The 26,490-nt window shown below is 45.3% G+C and overlaps 1 protein-coding gene across 2 annotated transcripts in view; it reads left to right on the top strand.

The window, feature by feature from the left end:
* The window catches only part of CEP15 (centrosomal protein 15), an 86,069-nt gene that overhangs the window by 21,790 nt on the left and 37,789 nt on the right, over positions 1–26,490 (top strand). For both annotated transcript variants that reach the window (XM_069206535.1, XM_069206536.1), the window contains exons 2-4: positions 12,102–12,190; positions 23,384–23,507; positions 25,894–25,968. In XM_069206535.1, coding sequence (XP_069062636.1) covers positions 12,138–12,190; positions 23,384–23,507; positions 25,894–25,968 — 252 coding nt within the window. In that variant the 5' untranslated portion in view covers positions 12,102–12,137. The remainder of the gene's footprint in view (positions 1–12,101; positions 12,191–23,383; positions 23,508–25,893; positions 25,969–26,490) is intronic.

Genomic DNA, 26,490 nt, shown 5'->3' with positions numbered 1-26,490 from the left:
CTGCTTACATAGCCATAGCTAAGTGCCACTCCATCTCTTTTGGTTTTTATAGAATTTTTTTTATTGTGGTACTATTGTGATTTACATTTGTAGTGTGCGTCACTCTGGGCTTATGTTCATTGGTGCTACTATATTTATTTTCTGAGTCTATTTAGGTTGTCATACAGCGTGGCACACATTTGTGCCCTCAGGAACGTTTCATTCTGTTGTGGTACATGAAAGTGCGAGTCTCTCTGACTCTGCTTTATTGGGACTGCGATCCTATTTTATGAGCCAGTTTGGAGCAGGAGTAGGGATTCGGGCTGCTGCACAGCGTTTTGGAGCAGTCCTCTTTCTTCTCCCATGGTTGTGCATGCACAGAAATGACCTGCTTTGCTTACTAGCTTTGAATGCTCGGCTGCCAACGGGTGATGCAAATCTCGCTGCTAGAGCGCAAGTCCTCTTGGGTTTTTCACCTAGTCCCCCCCCACCAGCACCACCCATGTCCAACTGGACAATACAGTTAGAGTCTTGCTCTAGGGGTAGAAGGTGCCTCCCTCCAAAATAAATAATTATTTAGCCGGCTGGAGCACTTTTTGCTCTCCTGCACCTCAGGAGACCCTTCCCCAAACCCCCTTACAGGCTTTATTAACCTCAACACCCTTATCTCATCTGGAGAATCCTGCCTTTCTTGTAATGGCCCAACAATATCCTGATGAGGAACAATATGAGGAGTATTCAGATGGTCCTTATGACCAACAAATGGAAGAGCGCCTAGTGGAGGCTTTAGACTTCCAATTTCACGAGTCTGTTAATAAAGCTTTGGTCAGAGCCCTTCAACCTTTTGCTATACCAATTTTCAATTTTGGCAGCGGCACATTCGTTGCAGGCTCAGGGAACCCACCCCCGTAGAGGTTAATCTAGCAGAGCCTGGCCCGTCTCATAGAGACTCCCTTGAGAAAACTATTGAATCTGTTCTCCTGGACCATGATTATGGATCTGCCATTAGACAGGCACCTTACAAGTCCAGTAACAAGCCTAAACACAGTACGGATGATGCTTCATCCACTGACTCGGATGACAATCAGTCTTAAGTTCCGCAAGCTAGCAGCAAACACAAACATAAGTCCCCAAATTCCAAGGACTCATCCTCTCTTTCTCAAAATTAAAAACTTACATTTCAATCTGGGTGAGATTATTCATCCTAGATCTTCATAGTGGGCTCCCTGCCATGAGATGGATGAGTATGTCTAATCTAGAATTTGAAAAGGATTTGAAAGCAAGTTGCGCAGTACTCAGCACTCTTAATTCCCAATACCTTCCCTTTCGGGGAGGGTAGCGGATACTTCAAAACTAGATCCGAACATGGTTACCATCCTTAAAAAAATATGCTAAAGACCCTAAGAAGGGTATCAACAAAGCCTGATGTGGCTGCCAAGATGAAATGTTAGATTTGTCTGGACCTCTTACCAAGATTCTGGATTTGGTGGTCCAGGAGAAGGACGCTAGTTTCATGCCGGACCCGGATACACTTTTGGAATGGTTGCAACACACCATTTGCACTTTGGGAAACTCCAATTCCACCATTTCCACAGAACAGCATTTGCATAGACCCTAAACTGGCTAAATTAGCTCCTTCAGAAGCAGGTCAATCGGCTAACAGGCTCTTTTTTGGGGGACAAGTTTGTCAAGGATATAGCCAAATATGTGGCCACTTTCTCCACTCTAGACAAAGAGCAAACTTTAATTAAGAAAGTCTTTACAAGTGGCCTTTTTGCCAGGGCCAGACGCTTCAGAGGTCCTGCAGCAGGCCGTCACTCCTTTCAGACCTCTGCTAAGGACTACTATGCCAGCTGAGGTTAGGAACTTCCAGTTGCTCTGGCTCCACTACTTTCTACCCCTCACACAGCCGAGAAGGCAGAGACTACTTCACCAGGGGCTATGGCAGAGGAGGACTATCCAGTCAGGACACCTCTTATTCAGGTAGCAATCATTACTTTTGGGAGAATTAGTCTAGGGGGCAGAGTGGGTTTGTTCTCACACAACTGGCATCAGATTACCCAAGAAGCTTGGATCTTAGAAACGGTGTCAGGGTATTATCTGAAGTTAACGCAACCCCCTTTCAAGACTCCTAGATCAAAAGATAGCATTCTTTCTCCAAAAGAAAGCGATAGTTCAGGTGTGCCCTCATCCCAGAGGCTTCATAAGCACAATCTTTTCATCCAGTAAAAAGGTGGGGGCTCTTGCCTGGTTCCCAATCGCTGCCAGTTCAATTCTTGAACTGAGACCCCACTGGCATCAATGCGCCACTCCGTCACGTCACAGAACAAACTTTGTAGCCCCTGGGAAAATGTTTGTGAGTACCCATGGTCTATGTGATACCTTTGTGTAGGTATTTAGGGACATCAGGGGGTTCTTGCTAGGTGTGAGATCTGAGCCTGAAAGCACAAAGAGCACTTTGGTCTCAGTGGTGTATCTACTGCTACCATCAGACCTGGCATTGCATTGTACATAAGGAACTATTTTTTTTCTCCTTCTCTCTGCCTTTCTTTCCTCAAACCTTTTTTTCATTGGAAACCCTGTTAGACCTGACAGCTTTTGGGTGTGAAACGTTTTGTCTACCTCCTCCTCATTTATGCTGGCTTCAGGACTCTTTGAAATTTACCACTGCTAACCAGTACTAACATACTGGGGCTCCCTCCCCTAAAGATGGTAATATTGGCACATCCTCAGTTGACATATTTAATTTACATGTAAGTCCTTAGTAATGTGCACTACTTGTGCCCAAGACCTGTAAATTAACTGCTACTTGTTGGCCTCCAGCACTGATTGTGCCACCCACTTGAGTAGCCCCTTAACCATGTCTCAGTCCCACCGTTGCAGAGCCCATGTATGCAGTTTTACACTTACATGGCCACTGCCATGTTGACCGGGCAGAATTACCCTTCTGCCAGGCCCAAATCTTCTCTTTTTATACATCTGTCACTGCTAAGGTAGGCTCTGGACAACCCAGGGTCCAATGTATTTTAAAGGCAGGACATGTCCTGGAAGTGAAAATATCCCAAAGTTGTATTTCACTACTGCAAGGCCCATCTCTCCCAGAGGATAACATTGGTATTGCCATTTTACATTTTATAAGTGTAATTCACAACCTGGAAGAGATGAGCTTTTTGAGTTTCATGTCTGGAATCACAGTCTAACACCACAGCTTATAGTCAAGTCAGAATTTAAATTGTAATTCTGAAAATGCCACTTCTGGAAAGTTGACAGTTTCTTACTTTAGCCACTTGGTGCCTGGTGGCTGTCTCTGGTCACTTGCCTGGGGTGGGTGGCAGCTTTGTGTATTCCCCTAGACAGCCACACACAATGGGAGATTAGGTGTGCCTTGCTGGTCCCTGATTGGCCATCCTGGCAGGATGGGAGGGAGGAGCTGGCTACAGCTTCACTTATACCTGAACAGGCTGTGTCCCGTCCCCACACAAAGGGCTGCATAACCTTTTATAGTGAGCCTGCGGTCAGGATGGTAAGAGTAGGACCTCTGGCCTGCCCTTTGAAGTCTCCCCCACTTCAAAGGCCAAACTGGGTATAAGTACAGGACCTGTGACTTCTCTGCCCGCAAGAAGGACTGCAGTGTTGCTGAAGTACTAGCACTCTACTTGATGTCTGCTTTGCTGGACTCCTGCCTCGCTGTGCTGCCCTGCTGCCTGCTCTTCAACCTTCCTGGGTGAGAAGGATTGCACCGCATCACTTGAACCCAGAGTGGCTCCAAGGGCCAGCTGATGGGTTTCCTGATCTGAAGTTTCACGGCCATAAAAGACTTCCAACCAAACCTACCTCTGCACCTGAACTCTGCCAGGTATGAGCCTTCCCTGCTATGTGGTGCCACCTGAGTCCTGACCATTGGAAGTGGGCCTAAGGTGCTTGCTCCAGCAGAACCAATGCATATGCTGTCGTCTGACACATCGCCACCACTGTGTGGATCAGAACTGGTGTATCACTCCTGCTAAATGGATCAAAAGTGGCACATCACTGCAAGGCTCAATCTGAATCATCACTGCGGTTGCAGGAACAGACGCAGCACATCACCTCTGGACCCGCCACAGCTCGGAACCGACACATCAATACCACTTCATTGACAAAATTGACGGGTCTCCTCTACTGTGGTGGTGGGGGAAATCAAGGCATCTCCTTCGCTGTGGGGATTGACACCAGCGTATCACTTTTGCTGCACCCCGCATCCTCGATGTTGACCCGGACCTTACTGGGTCCCTGTATCCTACCTGTGCTCCATTGCGGTCGACCTGAACTGTTGACTGTGTCCTGATCTAGCACGACCAGATATCACAGGTTGGCTCTTCTTGCTTCTAAGCACTATGTTAACGTTTAATCTAAAAACTCATAACTCTAGGTCTACGTTTTGGTCTTGGTTTATTTATTGAATTAGGGGCCAGATGTAGGAACCGGTTTGCATGTCGCAAACTGCGAAAAACGCACTTTGCGCCATGCAAAACGGCCATCGCGATGCTGATTCACATGTTGAGAGTCGGTACCGACTCGCAAAATGTGAATCAGACTCGCACATAGGAAGGGGTGTTCCCTTCCCATTTGCGACTCGCACCGCGATGCAGAATTGCTTTGTGACTGCGAAAGCGGTCGCAAAGCAATTCGCAGTTAACACCCACTTGAAGTGGGTGGTAACTCATTCGCAAACTGGAAGGGGTCCCCATGGGACCCCTTCCCCTTTGTGAATGTCGTTAAAAAAAATTTTTTCAGAGCAGGCAGTGGTCCAATGGACCACTGCCTACTCTGAAAAATTGAAACCAAATGGTTTCATTATTTTTTTGTATTGCAACTTGTTTTCCTTTAAGGAAAACGGGCTGCAATAAAAAAAAAAAAAAAAAAAAAAACTGCTTTATTAAAAAAGCAGTCACAGACATGGAGGTCTGCTGTCTTCAGCAGGCCACCATCCCTGTGAATGCATGGACTCACTATGGGGTCGCAAAATGCGACCCACCTCATTAATATTCATGAGGTGGGTTTTTGCGACCCCATAGCGAGTCGCAGAAGGTGTCTGAGACACCTTTCTGCATACAATTTTGCGAGTTGCAAATTGCCAGTCGGTCTGACTCGCAATTTGCAACTCGCAAAATTATCTTTTGCTACATCTGGCCCTAAGGTCTTTGTTTTTTAACCTGGTGTGCAGTCTTTTTGGGTGGTGTTTTCAATGTTTTACTGTTTGAATTTTTGCACAAGTACTTTACACATTGCCTCTTAAGTTAAGCCTGACTGCTCTGTGCCAAGCTAGTGGATGGTAGCACAGGTTAATTTTGTATTTGTTTGTGACTTAACCTGACTAGGGCTGTGGTTCCTGATTGATCGGGCTACATACCTCGGTCAACTAGAAACCCAATTTCTTAACTAACCACCTATAATTAGCTCCTCACAGCCTTCCGCTTTGAGCACAGCTGTTTGTGATATCACATGACAGCTACCTTAAAATGGTATGTTCAAGTAGGCATCTTTTATTGTAGTAGTTGTATTTTAAGAAATCACTTTCAAAGTTGGGCATCACAAATGCGAATGTATTCACGCTCATCGTTTTTAAAATTAATTTTCCTAAATCATAAGAAGATTCATTCAAAGGTGGCCATAGAGGATGTGTGTAAATTTGTGTTGACCATCTACATGAAGAAAAAAAAAAAGTATTGGCATAGCCAGTAGGTTTTAGAAGCGAAATATATTGGTGTTGCTAATGTTTATTATCAATCAGAGTGAAGAGAACCCTAAATAATGTTGCCAAATAAGTATTCTCTCTGTCATTTGTGTTTGAGCTTGTGATCCGTGTAGGAGGCTGGTCTGGCTTGTAGTGGGTACCAGAGGTACTTACACCTTGTGCCAGGTCCAGTTATCCCTTATTAGTGTAGAAGAGGTGATTCTAGCAGCTTAGACTGATAGAAGGTAGCTATGGCAAAGCAGCTTAGGCTGAACTTGAAGACATGTAAAGCTCCTACTATACCACTGGTGTCATATGCACAATATCATAAGAAAATACAATACACAGAAGTACTAAAAATAAAGTTACTTTTATTTTTATGACAATATGCCAAAAGTATCTCAGTGAGTACCCTCAGTATGAGGATAAGTTATATACACAAGATATATGTACACAAACCAAAATTATGCAGGTAATAGCAAGAAAAGTAATGCAAGCAGTGTAAAGTTACAGTAGATTGCAGTAGGAGCACATAGGTATAGGGGCAACACAAACCATATACTCCAAAAGTGGAATGCGAACCACGAATGGACCCCATACCTATGTGAGCTTGTAGAGGGTCGCTGGGACTGTAAGAAAACAGTGAGGGTTAGAAAAATAGCCCACCCCAAGACCCTGAAAGGTAGGTGTAAAGTGCACCTACTACCCCTAGAGAGCACAGAAGTCGTGATAGAGGGATTCTGCAGGAAGAACAAACACCAGCAATGCAACAACAGTGGATTTCCGGACCTGAGTACCTGTAAGACAAGGGGACCAAGTCCAATAGTCGCAACAGTGTCGAGAGTGGGCAGGAGCCCAGGAAATGCCAGCTGAGGGTGCAAGGAAGCTGCCACCTGTTGGAAGAAGCTTGGAGTTCTGCAAGAAAGAAGAGGACTAGGAACTTCTCCTTTGGAGGATGGAAGACCGACGTTGCGATGAAGCTTGCAGAGGTGTTCCCACGCAGAAAGACCGCAAACAAACCTTGCTAGCTGCAAGGGTCGCGGTAGAGGTTTTTGGGTGCTGCTGTGGCCCAGGAGGGACCAGGATGTCGCCACTTGGAGGAGGAGACCGAGGGGGCGCCTAGCAACGTAGGGAGCCCTCACAGAAGCAGGCAGCACCTGCAGAAGTACCTGAACAGGCACTTAGAAGAAAAGTGAACCGAAGTCCACCCAAAGTCACAAAAGGGAGTCCCACGACGCCGGAGGACAACTCAGAAGGTTGTGCACTGCAGGAAGGAGTGTCGGGGACCCAGGCTTGGCTGTGCACAAAGGAAATCCAGGAAGAGTGCACAGGAGCCGGAGCAGCTTGGACTTAACTCCACCAAACTTGGACTGAAGAGTCACTGGACTGTGGGAGTCACTTGGACAGAGTTGCTGAGTTCCAGGGACCACGCTCGTGCTGAGAGGGGACCCAGAGGACCAGTGATGCAGTCTTTAGGTGCCGGCGGTTGCAGGGGGAAGATTCCGTCGACCCACGGGAGATTTCTTCAGAGCTCCTGGTGCAGAGAGGAGGCAGGCTACCCCCAGAGCATGCACCACCTGGAAACAGTCGAGAAAGCCGGCAGGATGAAGGGATACAAGGTTGCTAGTAGTCGTCTTGCTACTTTGTTGCAGTTTTGCAGGCGTCCTGAGCAGTCAGCGGTCGATCCTTTGGCAGAAGGTGAAGAGGGAGATGCAGAGGAACTCTTGTGAACTCTTGCATTCGTTATCTGGTGAGATCCCCAAAGCAGAGACCCTAAATAGCCAAAAAAGGAGGTTTGGCTACCTAGGAAGGAGGATTGGCTACCAAGAGAGGTAAGAGCCTATCAGAAGGAGCCTCTGACATCACCTGCTGGCACTGGTCACTCAGAGCAGTCCAGTGTGCCACAGACACCTCTGTTTCCAAGATGCCAGAGGTCTGGGACACACTGGAGAAGCTCTGGGCACCTCCCCTGGGAGGTGCAGGTCAGGGGAGTGGTTACTCCCCTTTCCTTTGTCCAGTTTCGTGCCAGAGCAGGGCTGGGGGGATCCCTGAACCGGTGTAGACTGGCTTATGCAGAGATGGGCACCATCTGTGCACATCAAAGCATTTCCAGAGGCTGGGGGAGGCTACTCCTCCCCAGCCTTCACACCTATTTCCAAAGGGAGAGGGTGTTACACCCTATCTCAGAGGAAATCCTTTGTTCTGCCTTCCTGGGCCAGGGCTGCCTGGACCCCAGGAGGGCAGAAACCTGTCTGAGGGGTTGGCAGCAGCAGCAGCTGCAGTGGAGACCCCGGAAAGGCAGTTTGGCAGTACCCGGGTTCGGTGCTAGAGACCCGGGGGTCATGGAATTGTCCCCCCAATGCCACAATGGCATTGGGGTGACAATTCCATGATCTTAGACATGTTACATGGCCATGTTCGGAGTTACCATTGTGGTGCTGTACATAGGTAGTGACCTATGTACAGTGCACACGTGTAATGGTGTCCCCGCACTCACAAAGTCCGGGGAGTTTGCCCTGACCGATGTGGGGGCACTGTGGCTAGTCCCAGGGTGCCCACACACTAAGTAGCTTTGCACCCATCCTTCACCAGGTTGAGGTTAGACATATAGGTGACTTATAAGTTACTTAAGTGCAGTGGTAAATGGCTGTGAAATAACGTGGACGTTATTTCACGCAGGCTGCACTGGCAGGCCTGTGTAAGAACTGTCAGGGCTCCCTATGGGTGGCAAAAGAAATGCTGCAGGCCATAGGGATCTCCTGGAACCACAATACCCTGGGTACCTCAGTACCATATACTAGGGAATTATATGGGTGTACCAGTATGCCAATGCGAAATGGTAAATTTAGTCACTAGCCTGTTAGTGACAAATTTGGAGCAGAGAGAGCATAACCACTGACGTTCTGGTTAGCAGATCCTCAGTGGGACAGTTAGGCATCACACAGGGAACACATACAGGGCACATACTTATGAGCACTGGGGCCCTGCCTGGCAGGGTCCCAGTGACACATAGACTAAAACAACATATATACAGTGAAATATGGGGGTAACATGCCAGGCAAGATGGTACTTTCCTACAATCCGTAAATGTTTCACTAGAGTTCCTACCCTCAGTTTCCAGTATAATTCTTATGCTTTTACTGTACTATTTTTGCATCCTTTCACTTTGCTTTCTATAACCAAGTTCTTTATATTAAATTTGATAGAAACTTATAAGTTTGCCACTTCTACCTATTGCGTGATTGTTGGGCATGGCTCTCCTAAGGGAACTTTTCTGAAACGTTTTTTTTTTTTTTTTGTCCCAGTCTTTGCCGACTCCCTTCGCGTGACCTTAGGACTCTGGGCACTTCCCTACTGTCTTGCAGTGGGAAAGTGGGAGTGGCCGTCCTACCTATGATAGGAAGAGGCGGGTTGGGACATGGTTGAGATACTGTACCCAGGAGGGCCTTGTGAAACAGGTATACCACATACCCAAGGGAATGGGTACAGCAACAGGCTACTAGGGGACGTGTACTGGGTGTGCCGCCTGCTAGAAGATCCCGTTAACCACTTCCTAGGCCTGCGGAAGAAGCCTGCAGGGGTGGTAGTCTGGGTGGAAATCCCGATATGGGGCTTACTCTGAGCTGCTTTAGGCCTTCCCAGGAGGGCTCGATGGTGAGGCTGGTGGTAGGCAGAGGGCAGGGATAGAAATGTGTACCCTCTCTGGGCAGGGGAGCACTCCCATATGAGTGTCCCCTTCGTATGGTGGGGACGGGGGGTGGGGTGGGGTGGGGGGGGGGGGGGGTTGGCCACGTCCATAAGTTTGGACTGACCCTCTACTAGTGGCCATGGGCACTGCCCCACTGTATGTGCAGGAGAGAAATGCGCATGTCTTCCTCTGGAGGGGAGGTGGTGCTGATCAACGTGTGTGGGTCCCACCAGTGCAGGGCCCAAGGTGTGAACAGAGGCACAGCTTGCCTATTGGGATTATATATATATATATATATATATATATATATATATATATATATATATGAGAGATATGCATCTTTGAAAATGTGTTCGTCGAAACACTTCCTGGCCTCTTTAAGATGCGACCCTTGAAAACCGCTGCAAGTGCTTAGCATAGCTGGCCTCCCAATGCCGACTTGCACCAGGGCGTCGGATGCTTAAATGAGACTGGCACAACGTGCCATTGTGTGCATGCTTGCCCACAGATGGGCGAGTGGTGACTAGTATCACTTGCCTGGGTGTGCAACTTGCACTTTGGTGTTTTTCCTATGAAGGTCCTGGAGCTGGCATTACTTGCCAGGGTGTGCACATTCACGCATGGGTAATCTAGGTTAGGAACTGAGCCCGATTATATAACAGCCCAGTATTGACACACTTGCATCTTTGTGGTGGCTTTGACAAAAGTGTCCCACAAGCCCCAGCAGGCATGGGTTTAGGCCAGGGCATATGTGCCCAGTCAGTCAGTCATGTGTGTTCACACTAACTAGGAGCTGAGCTCTACCTATAAGGTAACATGGGAGAATGAGTCCTATTAAGTCTGGCTGCAATTGTGGATTGCAAGGGATCAGACTCATAATGTTCAGTATCGTAGGACTCAGGATGTCAAACCCCTTCTGATGGTGGATTTGTCAGCGATATCCTAGAAATGCCACTTCCAGTGAGTGGGCATTTATAGGTTTCACAGTGGTTATGGTGTCTTATAAATCTGGCTTCATTCCACGGATCACAGGGGAAGAGCACATCTGTCTATTCCCCAGGTGACCACTATAAAACTTGGACATCCTGAACAACAGATCCCTGGCATTTGGGGCTTGGCATGTGGGGGGAGAAGTGTTTGACACATGGCCTCGGAACCAGAGCATGGCCCCACTAAAGATAAAGATCTGTATTCCAGAGCCTAAGGGCAGACGGGGAGGAAATTTAGGGGAGATGTCTATGGTTAAAGGAGAACCCTTTGAACCACCCCCAACTTCAAAGGAACCATCTAGTATAACTAGGGGTACTCAATGTGTGCAAGGCAGAGTAACCTTTAAGGCGATGCAGAACCGGTGCTGCTGGGTCTCATGGACACACTGCCAGGGGAGTCTTTTTTTGCCCAGGAGGACAACTGTACGAGGAGGGGGATCTGTGCTCTCCTTCCTGCTTAGAGACTGACCTGGGACTGATTGCCTGCTGCTGTTTAGCATCCCAAGGGGTACTCTCCAAGGGCAGGTTGACTTGCCCCCTGTTCTCCGAGGAGGTCTCGGGGACATCAAAGGCTGCCTGAGAGGGACCTAGAATAACAACCAGTAATATCTGGAGAGCTGTGCCCTCTGCTGCGTCTACATCATATGCTAGACTTCACCTGGCAGCAGCAACATTAGTGTGGCCTAGAATTGCCTGGTGCGGAGCTTGCCAAGGACTGCCCACACTTCAGGTGAGTGGCCCTTAATTGTGGGGACTCAAAGATGTGCGAGTCCACTCCCTGATAAGCAACAGGCACAAGTGAGCTGGAAGAAGTCACCTACAAATGTCAGAAAGACTTACCCCAGATGACTAATTGCAACTAGATTTTCCTGAACTGGGCAGGTGCATTGTGACCACCCCCATGAGTCAATCTAAAGTCTCTGACCCCTTGACCAGAGCTAGTGGGCATTTAAATTTCCCCCAAGGAGATCTCTACACGTAAGAGCTATGGAAAAGGAAACTTTTTGTAAAGTCTTGCCTAAATGCTCCAGGAGGAGACTGGCTTGACATTGAGTGTCAAGACATTGTCTGCTCACAAATTGGCCTGACCATGGTGGGCTGTCCCACTGAAAGCTCCAGAACACCTCGATATTGATGCAAGCACAAAGACTCCGTTGCAGTCAGCCTAAAACTTTTGAGTTTGTCCCAGTCCAGTGCGACCTGATAACCAGGAATGGTGCTTTATTCTTTTTTGGCACTAGAATGCACAGTTTTAATATTCTCTATTTTTATAAATTGGTGTTGGATTTTTATTGTATTGTCTTTTACTTATTTACAGATTTGAGGGTATTAAATGCTTTACATGTACTTCTCTTCTATGCTAAGCCTGACTGCTTGTTTACTAAGCTGCCAAGGGCTGAGCAAGGGTTAGATTACTGAGCCTTAACTGAGCCTAATTGTGACTGTGGTATTATAACTAACTTAGGGGGAATACCCCCACCTCCTAATAACCCACTTCCCTGCATTAACACAGTGTAAGATATAGTTAGTAGACTTGGGGAAAATGATCACTCTTCATTCCTTCCATTATTAGAGATAAAATGTATGGTCAGCAAAAACTCAAAAGAAACAAGTATTCCTTTGACTTTTGATAGTTCTGTAACAGTTTACTTGCCTATTGAGCTTCTTAGTTGTGTAGCTTCAAGTGTGTATTTATATAACTGATGACATTCTCTTTTGTGTTGAATTTCAGGATGTGCAATTTATAGAATATGAAAAGAATTAGAAAATGCCAAAATATTTATCGCAAGAAGTTGAATTAAGTAGGAGACATAATGACATGTAAGTACATGTTCTGATATTTTTCAATTGTGTTTTTGTTTTCTTCAAATCTTGTTAGTACATCCAGGCATTTAAAGTTCCAAACTTGTAGGTGAATAGAAATGATCTCTTTACTGTTAAATTTGATAGTATGTATTATCCATTGAACACTGTGAGAAAGTACCCCTTTTTGAGGGCTTCCCCCCTTTTTTGTGGACTGATGCTGCTGGTTTTTGAACTCTGTAGACTCAGACGCTTCTGTCGAGGCATCCTCAGTGTGAATTCACTAACTCCTAAATAGCATGTTTAATTTTCCAATAAGGCCATAGAATATGGTGCATGAATATACAAATATAACATGGAAATTTAAATGTTGTGTGGGCTGCAGCACATGTAGCACTGTCTACTAGTCTAACAAACAAAGCACGGATACAACCTACATGAGTAGTCTGACTGCTGCACCTTTTAGACCTGTAATAATAACCATTTTGACAAGAAAGAACCCTACCGTTAGGTATCAAATAAGTCACCCTAAGTAGGCCTTGTAGACACAGGGTAGGGTGCCTAGTCTTCAAAAGTGGTACATGTAAATATTTAGTATTGGAATGCACCTTCAGTTTCTAGCCTTCAAAAGCAATTTTCACTGTTCAGGGTGGTAATCATTTACATGAGTAAAACTAAAGTTCAGCTAAAATAATACATTTGCTATGTTTTATTTTGGGACAAACTAGTGGAATGATTCAACCACTCTGTTTACTACTTATTGAAAATGTAATTCAATGATGAATATTTAGGAAGAGTGTTAGAAATGGGGTCTTTGGTTGGCAGTCGGGTTACCCCCTGTCCAAGCAAGGACCCTCACTCTAGTTAGGGTAAGTCACACACAATCCAAATTATCCTGTGCACACCCTCTGATAGCTTGGCTATGAGCAGTCAGGCTTAACTTAGAAGGCAATGTGTAAAGTATTTGTGCAATAAATCATACAATACCACCATATAGAAACACAAAAATACACCACACCATGTTTAGAAAATATATGATATTTATCTTGATAAATGCAGGTCAAAACGATCAAAGATGTAATAAGTAAATGTAGAGATAACACTGAAAAGTGATTGAAAGTGTCTTAAGTCTTTTTAAAGCAAACAAAGTATCTTTCAAGCCCAAAGTACCTGGCTCGTGTGGAAAAATCTCTGCAAAGGGCCGCAGAGGATGAGAAGTGTGGAAACAAAGGGGTGTGCGTCCATTTCTCGGGCCGCACACAGCGATGCGTCATTTAGTTTCCACGCAGGGACGGCTGTGTGTTGATTTCTGGCGCTCAGTCGTGGATCGTCTTCATGTTGCAGGGTTTTCAGACACCCCAGGGTCTGTGCGTGGAATCCTGGGCTTGCAGAACGAAGTCACAAGCGCTGCGTCGATCCGGTGGGCGTTGCGTGGAATTTTCTCCCAGTTGGCAGGCGCCACGTCGATTCCCCTTTGGAAGTCAGGCTGTGTCGCCCCAGGTCGGCTGTGCGTCGATCCGGTGGGCCGTGCATCGAAGTTCCGGTCGCAAAACAGGCGCCACATCGATCTTCTCCTTGCGAAGTCGCGCTGCGTCGTTCTGGTTCGGCGTGTGGTGAATTGCTCACTGTGGGGCAGGCTGTGCGTTGGTTTTAGCAAGCTGTGCGTCAAATTTTCGCCACACAAGGAGTCCAGTTGCAAGAGAGTAGTCTTTTTTTTGGTCCTGAGACTTCAGGGAACAGGATGCAAGCTCCATACAAGCCCTTGGAGAGCACTTCTTCACCACAGCCAGAGAGCAGCAAGGCAGCAGGGCAACAGCAAGGCAGCAGTCCTTCACAGAAAGCAGTCAGGTGAGTCCTTTTGCAGCCAGGCAGTTCTTCTTGGCAGGTTGCAGGTTGCAGGTTCTGGTTCAGGTTTCTTCTCCAGGAAGTGTTTGAGTTGGAGGGGGCAGAGGCCCTGTTTATATACCCAAATGTGCCTTTGAAGTGGGGGGACTTCAAAGAGTGGCTTGGAAGTGCACCAGGTCCCCTTTCAGTTCAATCCTGTCTGCCAGGGTCCCAGTAGGGGGTGTGGCAGTCCTTTGTGTGAGAATAGGCCCTCCACCCTCCTATCCCAGGAAGACCCATTCAAAATGCAGATGTATGCAAGAGAGGGTGAGTATTGTGTGTTTTGGATGTGTCTGAGTGAATTCACAAGGAGCTGTCCACTAAACCCAGCCAGACGTGGATTGTAAGGCACAGATAGATTTAAGTGTAGAGAAATGCTCACTTTCTAAAAGTGGCATTTCTAAAATAGTAATATTAAATCCAACTTCACCAGTCAGAGGGATTTTATATCACCATTCTGGCCATACTAAATATGACCTTCCTTCTCCTTTCAGATCCGCAGCTACCACTCAAACAATGTATGAGGGCAGCCCCAATGTTAGGCTATGAAGGGAGTAGGCCTCACAGCAGTGTAAAAACGAATTTAGGAGTTTTAGAGTACCAGGACATGTAAACTACGGAGTTTACATGTCCTGCCTTTTACCTACACAGCACCCTGCCCTATGAGTTACGTAGGGCATACCTTAGGGGTGTCTTATATGTAGAAAAAGGGAAGTTTTAAGCTTGGCGAGTAATTTTAAATGCCAGGTCGAATTGGCAGTGAAGCTGCATACACAGGCCTTGCAATGGCAGGCTTGAGACACAGTAAATGGGCCACTTAAGTGGGTGGCACAATCAGTGCTGCAGGCCCACTAGTAGCATTTAATCTACAGGCCCTGGGCACATATAGTGCACTCTACTAGGGACTTCTAAGTAAATTAAATAGCCCAATTGGGTACCATGTTTAAAGGGAGAGATCATATGCACTTTAGCACTGGTTAGCAGTGGTAAAGTGTGCAGAGTCTAAAAACCAGCAAAAACAGTGTCCAAAAAGTGGAGGGAGGCAGGCAAAAAGTTAGGGGTGACCACCCTAAGGCTGTCAGGTCTAACAAAGAGTTACTTATAAAAAGTTAGACTTTGTCTGCCCGAACCTCCAGTTGCCTAATCGGCATTAACCTGCTAACTGCTGGCCTCTATCAGTGCTTCCCATTGGTTTAAGGTATGTGACTCTTGTCAGCTCAGGAATGACCGCTGGGGAGGACTCTGGAACTTCATTAACTTGAAAGGCCTCATGCTTAAATTTTAAAGAGATACCTAGGGAGATTTTTTTTTTTTCCTGACACATCTGTAGTTCGCTTGTCACGAACCCATTGAAGGATGAGCTGGTCCCAGAACCGGTTTGGCGTAGGTGAGGATGAGTGGACTGCACATTTCCCTAAACATTCCCCCAGGTTGCACACCAGATATCTCAAAGAACAGAAGGGTGCTGCCTTATTGGATTTGCCTCGAAATAGCACACCAGAGGTAGTTTGCAGTAAAGGCAAACAAGATGTGCTATAAAAGCCAGAAAGGATAGAGTTGAGAAGATTTTTCTCATAGGTTATGGAGTGTCCAGATGTTATCTCAAATACTGGAAAGTAACGCCTTCAGAAGTTTTACATCAGCCACAGTTCATGAGAACATATCTGGACCGGAGGAAGAACTGAAGAGGACTGGACCTTCTGTCTGTGACCTGTGTAGCGTCCAGAGGGTCTGAATCTGCTCACACCTGTATCCAGAAATAAGAAGTGGACTGCAAGGATCAGTAAGCTGGCAGAAGCTGAAAACAGTTTTTGTACTGGAATGCCAAGCTAACTAGTAGCAATTGGACCTTGACTATACCCAGCTGGAGTGAGACATGCCCCTGAGTGCTGTTCCTAATATTCAGGTTGCCTGTCAAGAGACTAAGGGCCAGATATATGAATCTGGCCCATTGCGATTCAGTAATTGCGATTTTTAAGAAATCGCAATTACCGACTCGCAAAGGGCCATGTATCACATTTGCGATTCGGTAATTGTGATTTCTTAAAAATCGTGAATGCAATTACCGAATCGCAAATTGCGATACTGGCCCCATTTTTTGCATTTCGCAAATTGCGATTTCTGAAACAGAAATCGCAATTTGGGAAAAGCAAAGGGCCAGGGTGCTGGGGGCCTAAGGCCCCCTCTCCTGCACCCCATTTTTTTTTTTTTTTGCACATGTAAAGTACACACATGCCAAAAGGGCATGTGTGCTTTACATATCTAATTTAAAAATGCAGTTGTACTGCATTTTTTAATTTTGCACCAGGTTACCACCTGGTTGCAGGTCATGGTATTTTGCAAGTGCAAAATACCATTCTGCGAAAAATCGCAATTTGTGATTTTCGGCAGAATTGCTTTGCGACCTGGATTTTGCAAATCGCAAATTGCGATTCGCAAAATCCAGGTTGCAACGCAGAAAATCGCAATTTTTGCGATTTTCATTTTTTGGTCTGCGAATGCAGTTGATGCATTGCAGACCCCGATTTTGCAATCGCAAACGGACGATTTCGCTGTTTGCGAGTGCAAAATCAGATGATACATCTGGCCCTAAGAGAAGCTGCTTCAGAAAGTCTGACAAGTTGAGTGTTGGACTTCCAAGACTTTCAGAACATCAGCTGGACCATGTGGCAAAGGTGCCCAGTTTCAAGAGCATTTCATCTGTTGTAATCCCCACAACATCTAAGCAAACAGTAGCCGGTATGACCTGTTGTAGATATTGTCGTATAGTAAAAGGTCCGGGCTTCTAAGCAAGTATGTATTCAGTATTCTGTAAATAGGCGCTGTTGTGTGTTCTTTACATTTGACCATTTGATAGCAATTATGCATGATTATTACAGCACTCCTTAAAAATTGAAGTCATTTGGGACATACTGCACACTTGATTTGTGTAGAAGACTACATCCTTCTCAATACGCTGATATCTATAATATGGTGACCTGGAAAGAGTGTTTGTTTAGTGGGGATTAGAGTAGGTAGTCTTGTGTTTTCTTGTGAGCTAGGTTGGCACAGTTTCAACAGTACTTATCTTCTGTTTTTCACTAAAACGTCAGTATAGAGGTTTTTTTTGGATTTCATCTTCAGTTACAGAACCAGCCGCCTGTGACTCATCTATGGTACTGGGCTCTCTCTTTTCTGCTGACCACCTACCCTCACCTTTAGCGCCCGAGCTGCTGCTTCCTGCCAATGAGGCTGCCTTGCCCTCAGGTCTTGTTGGGCAGATTCACCAGTCCCTGACGGATCTTTCTTCTAACTCTTGCCCTTCATTGCCCGGATATAGCCACAGCTAATCTGAGCGGGTTCCACAGGGGGCTCACTTCACTGCTTGTGTCTCTTTGAGAGCGGTAGTTCCCAGACTCAGTTCTCAAACGGGGACAGAGAGGCGTTCTGCGATCCATATTGGACACCTGATAATCAAGTTGTTACCCTCTGAGGCTGGGGCCAGCAAGTTGCTGCACGAATTTTCAGAGGACCAATCAACCCCCTGCACACTCGCCAATTGTGGGATTGCTGATTGATGCCATCAGCTTTAGTGAGTCACCTTCGGATGTTTAGTCTGTTTCTACAGCACCGTTTGCTTTAGAGACTGGCTTCAATGTTTCTGCTGCTGCTGTCTCTCAAGGAAACATTGTTGCTCCATCAGACTCCTGCTCTAACCCTTCTCCTGTTATTTCAAGTGCTAGCGCTAGCGTGATCTCTGACCGGATCTTTTTCTAGTTCTAAGGGGGTCCAGGGAGATGAGAGCCTTGCATCAAAAACTATGCTCTGCCCCTCCCCCATAACTCCCCACAAACCCCTGTCGGCAGAACGTTAAGTGTACTTTACAAGGGTGGCATTACTTCCTGGAAGAAAAATTTATCGACTAATTTGACTGTTCTAAAAAAGCAGATCCAGCACTGGCTTCCGCCATGATTCCAGATATCAAAGCAGTGCCAGCTTATGGAAGGGCAGCACTCTGTGAGGGGTCTCCAGGAGGAGTCCTTAAGGGACAATTATAACACCTCTAACAACCTTGGGGGACCAGAGAAGCCAGTGGTGGTTATGGTGGCTGTAAAGCAGAGACTTGTACACAGAAGAGCACAGATGCAAGTATACAAGTAGATTATCTGTACGACAGTCAAAAGGCAGCCTATCGCGGGGTTGAGTCACCTCTATAGAGAGAACCTCCAATACGGCAGTCATTTCTAACTACAACAAGGGAAAGCCTGGTTTTCAGATCAACACTGGCAACTGTCAAGCTGCTTCTTCAAATGGTAGTACGTCCCCAACTAGGGGCAGGGGGGTCCCAGGCTGCACAGGGCAAGACCCCCCCACCCTCCCCTTACTGGCTGACAATGTTTTAAACATCTAGAGGGTGCTCAAGTAGATTCATCTTGGGCTATAAGTGAAGCAGGCAGCTGTTTGTTATTTACAACTCCGTATAATGGGGAAAGGGGTCTTCAGCTACCCAATGTTAAGCTCAATTTATGGACATCTTTTGGAGCCCATTGAGGGAATTTATTGATTGACCAGGATCTCGTTTTTGGCTCCATCAGGATATCAAATGGCACTGTGCCCTGATATCAGGTTTTTGATACCTAGGCACTCGGTTCCCAAATATTTCAAGTGGGTTTGATTCAAGATCATTAAAGATATTGTTTGAATCAGGGACGAGATACGTTCCAGTTACTCTCTACCATAGATGTACAACTTTATGGGGAAATCCAAATCTTCTACTTATCGTGACTCAGTGGCTAAGCTCGGGTATAACAAGGGACTGAAAACTATCCGGCAGATTTTTTATTATATTGGTCTCTGTTCTTTCTCAACTGTAGGAATGTTGCATCATCTCCTGCAGCAGTCTTTTTTTCAAAAAAATATTTGCAGCTCTGCAAGTTTTTTCTGCATAAGGACACATCTGTCACAGTGGGTGCTGATCCAGACATCTTGTCGTATCTTTTTACCACCACTGGTAAATTACGGATCGGTGTACAATATAAGATTATTTTTGCCAATATAGTCAATGATCTGTACATGTGGCGCCTAAATGGTGCATCAGGTTCTAGCCAGACATTCCTTCTGAATAAATTATCAGTTCTTTTGACATAATTAATCGCACTGTCCTCTTGGTTAGCTATAAGCTGCAACAGTTTAAAACTTTGTCCATGCTATATTATACTCCTGAGAGAACGTGCAAGTGGGCTAGAAACTATTCTTATGATCAAACGTTTTGCCCTAAATGCAGCGTATATTCAGTCGACATTGTCTATATGTTTGGCAGTTGCCCCTCTCTTCAGGTTTCTGGTGTAGTCTGAGTCAGGTTCTTTCTTTGCTTATGGGGTTCGATCTCCAGCTGTCTGTAAAATAGATCATGTTGGCACATAAATTGGACTGTGGCTTTAGATAGACTGGGATCTTATGAATCACCATTATTTTTGCCCGACTATGCATTGCAAGATATTGGATTAACTCCATAGCTCCTACGATGTCTGAGTGGTGGGCTTTATTCTTTCAGTTTTTATTTAACTGGAATCCGCTGTTTTATAGTGCATGGGGGGAAGGGCCTTAACACCTCAAATGCATTTTGTAGGGAGCTGGGTTCTGGTTGCAATAGCCCCATCTTTTGGTTCCTGGTTTTTAGTGCACTGGGTTCCTGCTAACTAGGTACCCAGTGCCAGTTCTCCTTCCTTAAAACAGACACCTGGTCACTTGATCCCTAAGTGACCAGGCCCCTCAGCCCCCTATAAGCCTCTAAAAAATGGCACCCCTGGTATCTAGGGCATGGGTACTGAAGAGGGCCCATCAGAGCTGCAGCACAACTTGTGCCACTCTGAAGGACCCAGCACCAATCTTATGCAGACAGCCATTGCAGGCTGCATGACAAGGTGCTCCCAAAATTGAAAACACAACATGGCACAAAGCCTGTGTGCCACGTCCCCTAACACTGCATGCAATATATGTAAGTCATCCCTCTAGCAATCCTTAGAGCCCTAAGGCAGGGTGCATTATATTACATGTGAGGACATATATGCATGAGCAGATATGCCCCTGCTATGCCTCTGTCGATTCTGAGACATAGTGCACAGGTAACCCATTTTAAATGCATGTGCTGGGCACTGGTCACTACGAGTTCCTCAGCTACATGATGGTTTCTCTCAATCCTGGAATCGTTGGTACGAAACATCTCGGAATAATAAACCCTCACTGACCCCAGTGACGGATTTATTAGTAAAACCACACAGAGGGCACCTTAGAGATGTCCCCTGAAATCCTACCAACTACTAGTGTGTTGACTGACTGATCCTGACCAGTTTAGCCACCGCAGACTTGTTTCTGGACCCCCACGGTGAAAGCCAGTGCTCTCGAGGCCAAGAGACAAAAGCCTGAACTGAGCAAAGGTCTTACCTTCTCTCCCAGGCAGGGTGGACATTCTAGGGCGGGAAGCTTCAAAGACCTTGCGACCCTTGTAATACGACCCAGGTCTCTCCAGATGGTTGAGATGACCAACCCCCCCTGTCTTGAACTCACTTCTGGCGGCAGCACAGGCAGTAAAATGTGTTAAATTAGGTGCCCACTTCATGCCAGTCCCACCCCTAAGGTGGACAGGCTGAAGTGGACACTACTTTTTAAATTTCTCCCACTTCCCAGCGGAAGTGGTCATAAGAAGAGTGTAATCACCCTGTAGGTGATCAGTCCATTGGCTACCGCCTGCCACTCCCTGTAACACCCCTAAAATGAGTATTTCATTAGCACCCCTGAACACTAGAACTCAGATTCTACAAAGTCGCACCAGGAGAGAAGACTACAGACACCAACTGGCTTGAGACCCAGCCCTACTGGGCTGTCTGTAGCCCTAGACGATCCTGTGCCAAAAGATGACCTGTCCTGCTTCCCAGCGACCTTTAAAGCTTTGGGAGTACTGCCTGTCTTTGACAAATATCAAGATCTCCTGAGAACAGCGGATCTGTTCAAGAAGAAACCAACTTTAAAAGAAAAGAACTCTGCCCTGAGGAACTGCGAAACTGCCTCCGGACCCACCTCAGCACCTGACCAGTCCAAGTGGCCGACCAGTTCTGTGAAGGTTCCCTACTGATTCTGAGACCACTGTGGGCTGACACCTGCCTCAAAGCCTAAAGCCTCAAACCGAAGATTCCCCCCCTAACTGCAACCTGTCTGGTAAGCTGTTCCCAATGCCAAACAACTTCCCTGCACCCGGAGCCACTGGGTCTTGTGGAGCTGGACCGTCGGTGTCCCTATGTCCCGTAGCATTAGAACATACCAGGGAAACTGGGGGTTTTCTTCATTCAGCCTCCTGGCCTGAGCCTGCAGCCTTTTTCTAAAACTGATCTCCCCCATTGACTTGCATTGGGTATCCAATGCTGTGTTGGCCCTCTGCAACCGGTCGCCCCTGTGCTGCTGAGGGTGTAAGTTTGCTGCTGCCATGTGCCACCACCGACCCCCCCCTCCTGTGCTTACCTCAGCCCCAGGAGATTGACCCCTGACTCCGCTTTACTCACCTGTGAACAGCGCATCTTTGGTTAACCCCAGTCCCCACTGGTTAACATTGGGTCACCAACACCGTGTTAGCACTCTGCACCCAGCCACCCCTGTGCCGCTGAGGGTGAAAGTTTGGGGCTGCCTTGTGCCCCCTTTGTACTTGCCTCAAACACAGGAGATCGACCCCTTACACCTCTTTACTCACCCGTGAGCAGAGCATCTTCATTCACCCCCAGTCTCCTTTGGTTAGCATTGGGCACCCAACTCCGAATTTGATCAGTGCACCCGGCTGCCCCTGTGCTGCTGACGGTGACCTTTTGGTACTGATTTGAACCTTGCCTGGTTTTGACCTAAAATCCCAAAGACTGGATTTGTAAGTAGTATACTTACCTGTAAAACTGCATTCTTGTTTTTCACCCATAGATTAACATTGCTGAACTGGACAATTGTACTACGTGTTGATTTTTTTTTTTTTTTTTTTAACTGCAACGTTTTTATGCTTGAAAATCTACTTACCTGATTACGAAGTTCTTGGGTTTAAAACATATAAAAAGATATGCTATTTTTTTTAATTGGTCTCGGAATTATTCTTTGATCGTGTGTGTCTCATTTATTGCCTCTATGAGTACAACGAATGCTTAGCACTACCCCCTGATAAGCCTAACTGCTCTCCCACACTACCACAAATAGTGCATTAGTCCTATCTACTTTTACCTCAGTAATACCAGTTGGGGATCCACTGGCCTCTCTGCACAGTCTCTTATTTTGGTGCACTATACAGAGAGCCAGATTCCTACACATTTGGGCTGTTATTTTTGATTTTTGACTTGTTGACTTTTTTTTATTGCTGAGACCTCTCACCATTTACTCTATCTTGCTTGTTATCATCATTCTTTTTCCTCTCACTTGATGTTACCCTGGTGTTGCTATCTGTGCACGATGTTGTTCTGTGATCGTTTTCCACTCTAAAATCAATAATAAAAGTAATAATTAAAAAGATTAATATGATGCATGTTGTACCTCCTCCACGGAGATGTCGATCGAATTGTGTAGGAATAGTGAAGCTCTTCTCCCTTGTTTGTAAGGACTATGCTCACTCTTTTCCACAATTGGACTTTTGTTGCTTGGTGTGTTGAGTAAGGATTAGCTGTTCTTTCTCTTATATGCTCTTTAATGTCGTGCTGTTCTTGTGGCTGGGCAAGTGCTTTGGTTTATAGTCTTAATGATTTTGAGATTATCTAGTAAAATGAGGCAAGGTATTATGGGTTCCTTTGCTTGTGGAGATGTATGGTTTAATGCAGGGAGGTGAGTAATGTCTTCAGGATTTATTACAGCCTTCTTATGTGTCGATTGTATAGGAAGCGGAAGGTTTAGTGTTTATCTTCGTGTGTGTGTGTGTGTGTGTGTGTGTGTGCACGTGTTTTTCTTGTTTTTTTGGGCGGGGGTGGGGGGGGGTTATGTTGGACATTTATCTCATGCAAGGCGAGAATGTCCATATGGGCAATGCCATAGGGCAGGTCTGGCAATTGGTCAGGCTAGAGAGACTGAGTTTCTAAGATCTGCTGCTGCTGGAGGTCTCTATTGTTTGTAAAATCTTATGATGTAAATAAAGTCCCTCTATATGTGTTTTCGTGTGTAGACACCACAAAAGCCACTGTGGAAGCCCGAATTCGTGTATCAAGCAGACATAGGTTATGCCAGATACCATTTTGGTTCAAGTCTGACAAATGTTACTGTTTATATAGTATAACATTAGAAAATAATTTGACACTGAAACGAACAAACTGCTTTCTGCTGTATGTTCTTTTATAGACTGTCTCAAAGAGCTGTACTACTTCGACAAATGGAAACCCACCTTGAAAACTTCAAGTCTGAATCGGAATCTTGTAGGGAAGCATATTGTGCAGCACGTGTCAGAAATCAGACTCTTTTAAAGGTACGTATATTTCAAGTAAAATTAATAATCTTTCGGACACATCATTTTATCAGCACAACAGGCACACCAATAAGGTTTTATTAACTTCCACAGCCTTGACATTTGTTCCTACTGTTATCACCATGCGTTGATCCTGTTAAAAACAAACAAACATCATTGTCTATGAAATACTGTAACTGCAGAATTCACCATAATCAAGTTAATAAAACCGTAGTCTGGAGACATGTTTCAGAAGGAACAGCAATGGGCGTGCCAAGTGTCACGCATCTTGTTTTATAGTGATGCATTTTGCAAACATTTCCGCATCCCCGTTGTCTGAAATATTCCCCACCTAACAAGTGACAGCATGCTATATTTCTTTAAGACTTTTCAGCCTGTTGGTTTGTCACATTGTTGACTGCTCCCTCTCAAACAAGGTTAATCCTAACCAAAAACTGACCATGTAGCCTCAGCCTGGCGTGACTGGTTACTCGGTTTATTTCCCTTTCCTCTGGCACTGTTGTTTGCTTGAACATTATGCAATGTGGTATTAGTATGTGTTTAACATTAGTAACAATATATGGTGAGGGAGGAGAATCAAGGCTGAGTGAGAGCTACTTGAGCTAGAATGTTCTAAAGACCCAGAGTATGATGACGCTTGGGAGGATCACCTCTTGAATGTGAGAGTCTTCCTCCCACTCACGGAAGATGCTTTGGTCAATTTAAACTTCAAAAATTGATGACCCTGCTCCAAAACAAAATGGGTTCTTAATCTGAGAGCGGCATTCCAAAAGCTTTGCGCTCAATTCCAAAAGACTTTTTGAAAGTACCCTCTCACATATTGACAAAACATGCTGCTTTTTCTGTTGTGATAGCACAATAGATAAGAAAGAGAGCTCTCAAAGTTGAGCGCTTTTGTGTGCTCTCTACAATTGTGTGGTTTCAGAAATCTGCATTTTTTCCACTTCTTTCAAAAAATGTACTTCTATTGACTCTGATGTGAAGCTTGTTTTACCAAAAATATTTGTTAATTTGCATTTGGCAAATGTTAAGGCATTCATGTTGAAGATATAGTGGTAGGATCCTGAATTTCCTTATTGCCTCTTGATAGAGCGTCCCCAAGAAGGTAGGCAGATGACAAAATTACTGCAATGTTTACTCCAAATAATGTCAACGCCCTTTCAAGGGATGCAGCCTTAAGTAATACCTTACAAAGACATCCCTAGCTTTACTCGTGCTTAAGCTGTGAAGCTTCTGCAACCCTGCTGTACCCAGCTTTTTGATGAGAATATGCTGGTTGTGCCACACGAAGATGGCATTTTAAACTAGTTTAAGACTGGAATAAGGATGTAGATGTTCTTTAGAAACTCTTTATGAAGCTACCCTAACAGTTTCTAAAGCTTTGGAAGTCCTTTCCATACTGGCAGAAATAGGACATCACATGGGTCCTATGAGTTTATGAAACCCAGTACTAGGAAGGGCATTCAGCGAGCAGTCGAAGGATAAAATATGAGAAGTCCCCTAAGGGACTTTTTAAGCTTTACAAATGTACACTAAAACAGTTGTGTTCTTCTGTGCTCCAGGCTTTCGTTCCTCAATGCACTGATGTCTTGTGAACTCCTCCTGGAGATTCCGAAGCTTCATGATCTGAAGACCTTAGCATTAGCACTCTAGGAGGAGATCTGCACTCTCTCTCCACCCAGCCACAGTCTTTTCCCTCCCCTACTGTGTCACCCTCTGCCTTCTACAACATGCTATATCTTGGTTGACCTAAACCATAGGTTTAATGTGTCAGAATCGATCCCCATCCAAAATCTATGCTTAAGATTGTGCTTCCAGGCATGAAATTATAAAAGTCTCTCTTTTAAATAGATAGTGGCCTGTCTAGAAGCTTCTCTGCACTTATTTCCTAGCCATTGGATGTTGAGAGACAAGAAGATAGTCCCTACGCAGCTTCTTCAAGCTCACTAACGGTAACAAGTTGAAGATCCTCTGTCCCTCCAAATGGTGATCCTGGACCTAGCAACAAAGGGACCTAAAAAGACAATCTTTTTTTCTTTACCTTGTGGCATTTCTGTCCTGAGTATGGAAGGCGTTAAGTAGGCATAGGACATATAAGTAATTACATATTACGATTGTGATTCTTGCATTCATTGTGCCAGTCAGATTACATTAGACACATCAGCTACTACCACTGTATGTTTCTCTGAGTTCCTTCTGCAAGGATAACAAATGTCATACGAGTCTGCACCTGACTTCTGATATTTTAATATTTTATGATTTCGGTTTCCATTACCTCCCTTAACAGGAGTGACTTACCATGAGTTTGGCAGAAGGGTGGTTGTCAGTACAGTAATCCCTATGGTTAGTAACTTGTAGTTTGTTGTCTTACTTTTTTTTCTTGTAGGATATAGAATTAGCAGAGAGAAGCCTCCATGGAAAGACACTTTTAAAATTCAATCCAGATGTTGTTAATCTAGAAGTAAGTTTTTTTTTAATCTTTGTATTTCTTGCAGTATCAGACAAGGCGTGTACATCTTCATAGAAACAATGACATAAAGTGTATCTGCAAGGTTATAGGGTTGTTTTGAAAACTATCCATTCATCAACTTAATGCTCAAAATGAAAGTAGGAGTCTCAAACTCACCTCTTTGGTGCAGTTTTCCTGTTTATCAAGTGACGGTTTACCACACCTGTTATCTCAAGTTAGCACTCCATGTGATTCCCTGTTTACTCTGTGTGTGTGTGTGTGTGTGTGTGTGTGCGCATATGTATGTATATAAAAAAAATAATATATATATATATTTTTTTTTTATATATATATGTGTGCGTCTTTAATGCAGCGCATATTTAGCTGAGAACAACACAGTGCTATATCTAGGAGCATCCAAGTGCAAGAACTGTTATGGGAGGGGATGTGAGGCTGTGCATACATCCGGGGGAGGGGAGGGGGCGGTGGAAATTTTTAGTACCAGCACGTGAAATCAATAGTTTGTTTCATTGA

This window comes from Pleurodeles waltl, chromosome 9, assembly GCF_031143425.1.
Source record: "Pleurodeles waltl isolate 20211129_DDA chromosome 9, aPleWal1.hap1.20221129, whole genome shotgun sequence".
NCBI classification, from domain to species: Eukaryota; Metazoa; Chordata; class Amphibia; order Caudata; family Salamandridae; genus Pleurodeles; species Pleurodeles waltl.
Note: the sequence above shows the minus strand (reverse complement) of the source record. Positions and strands in the feature narration are given on the sequence as shown.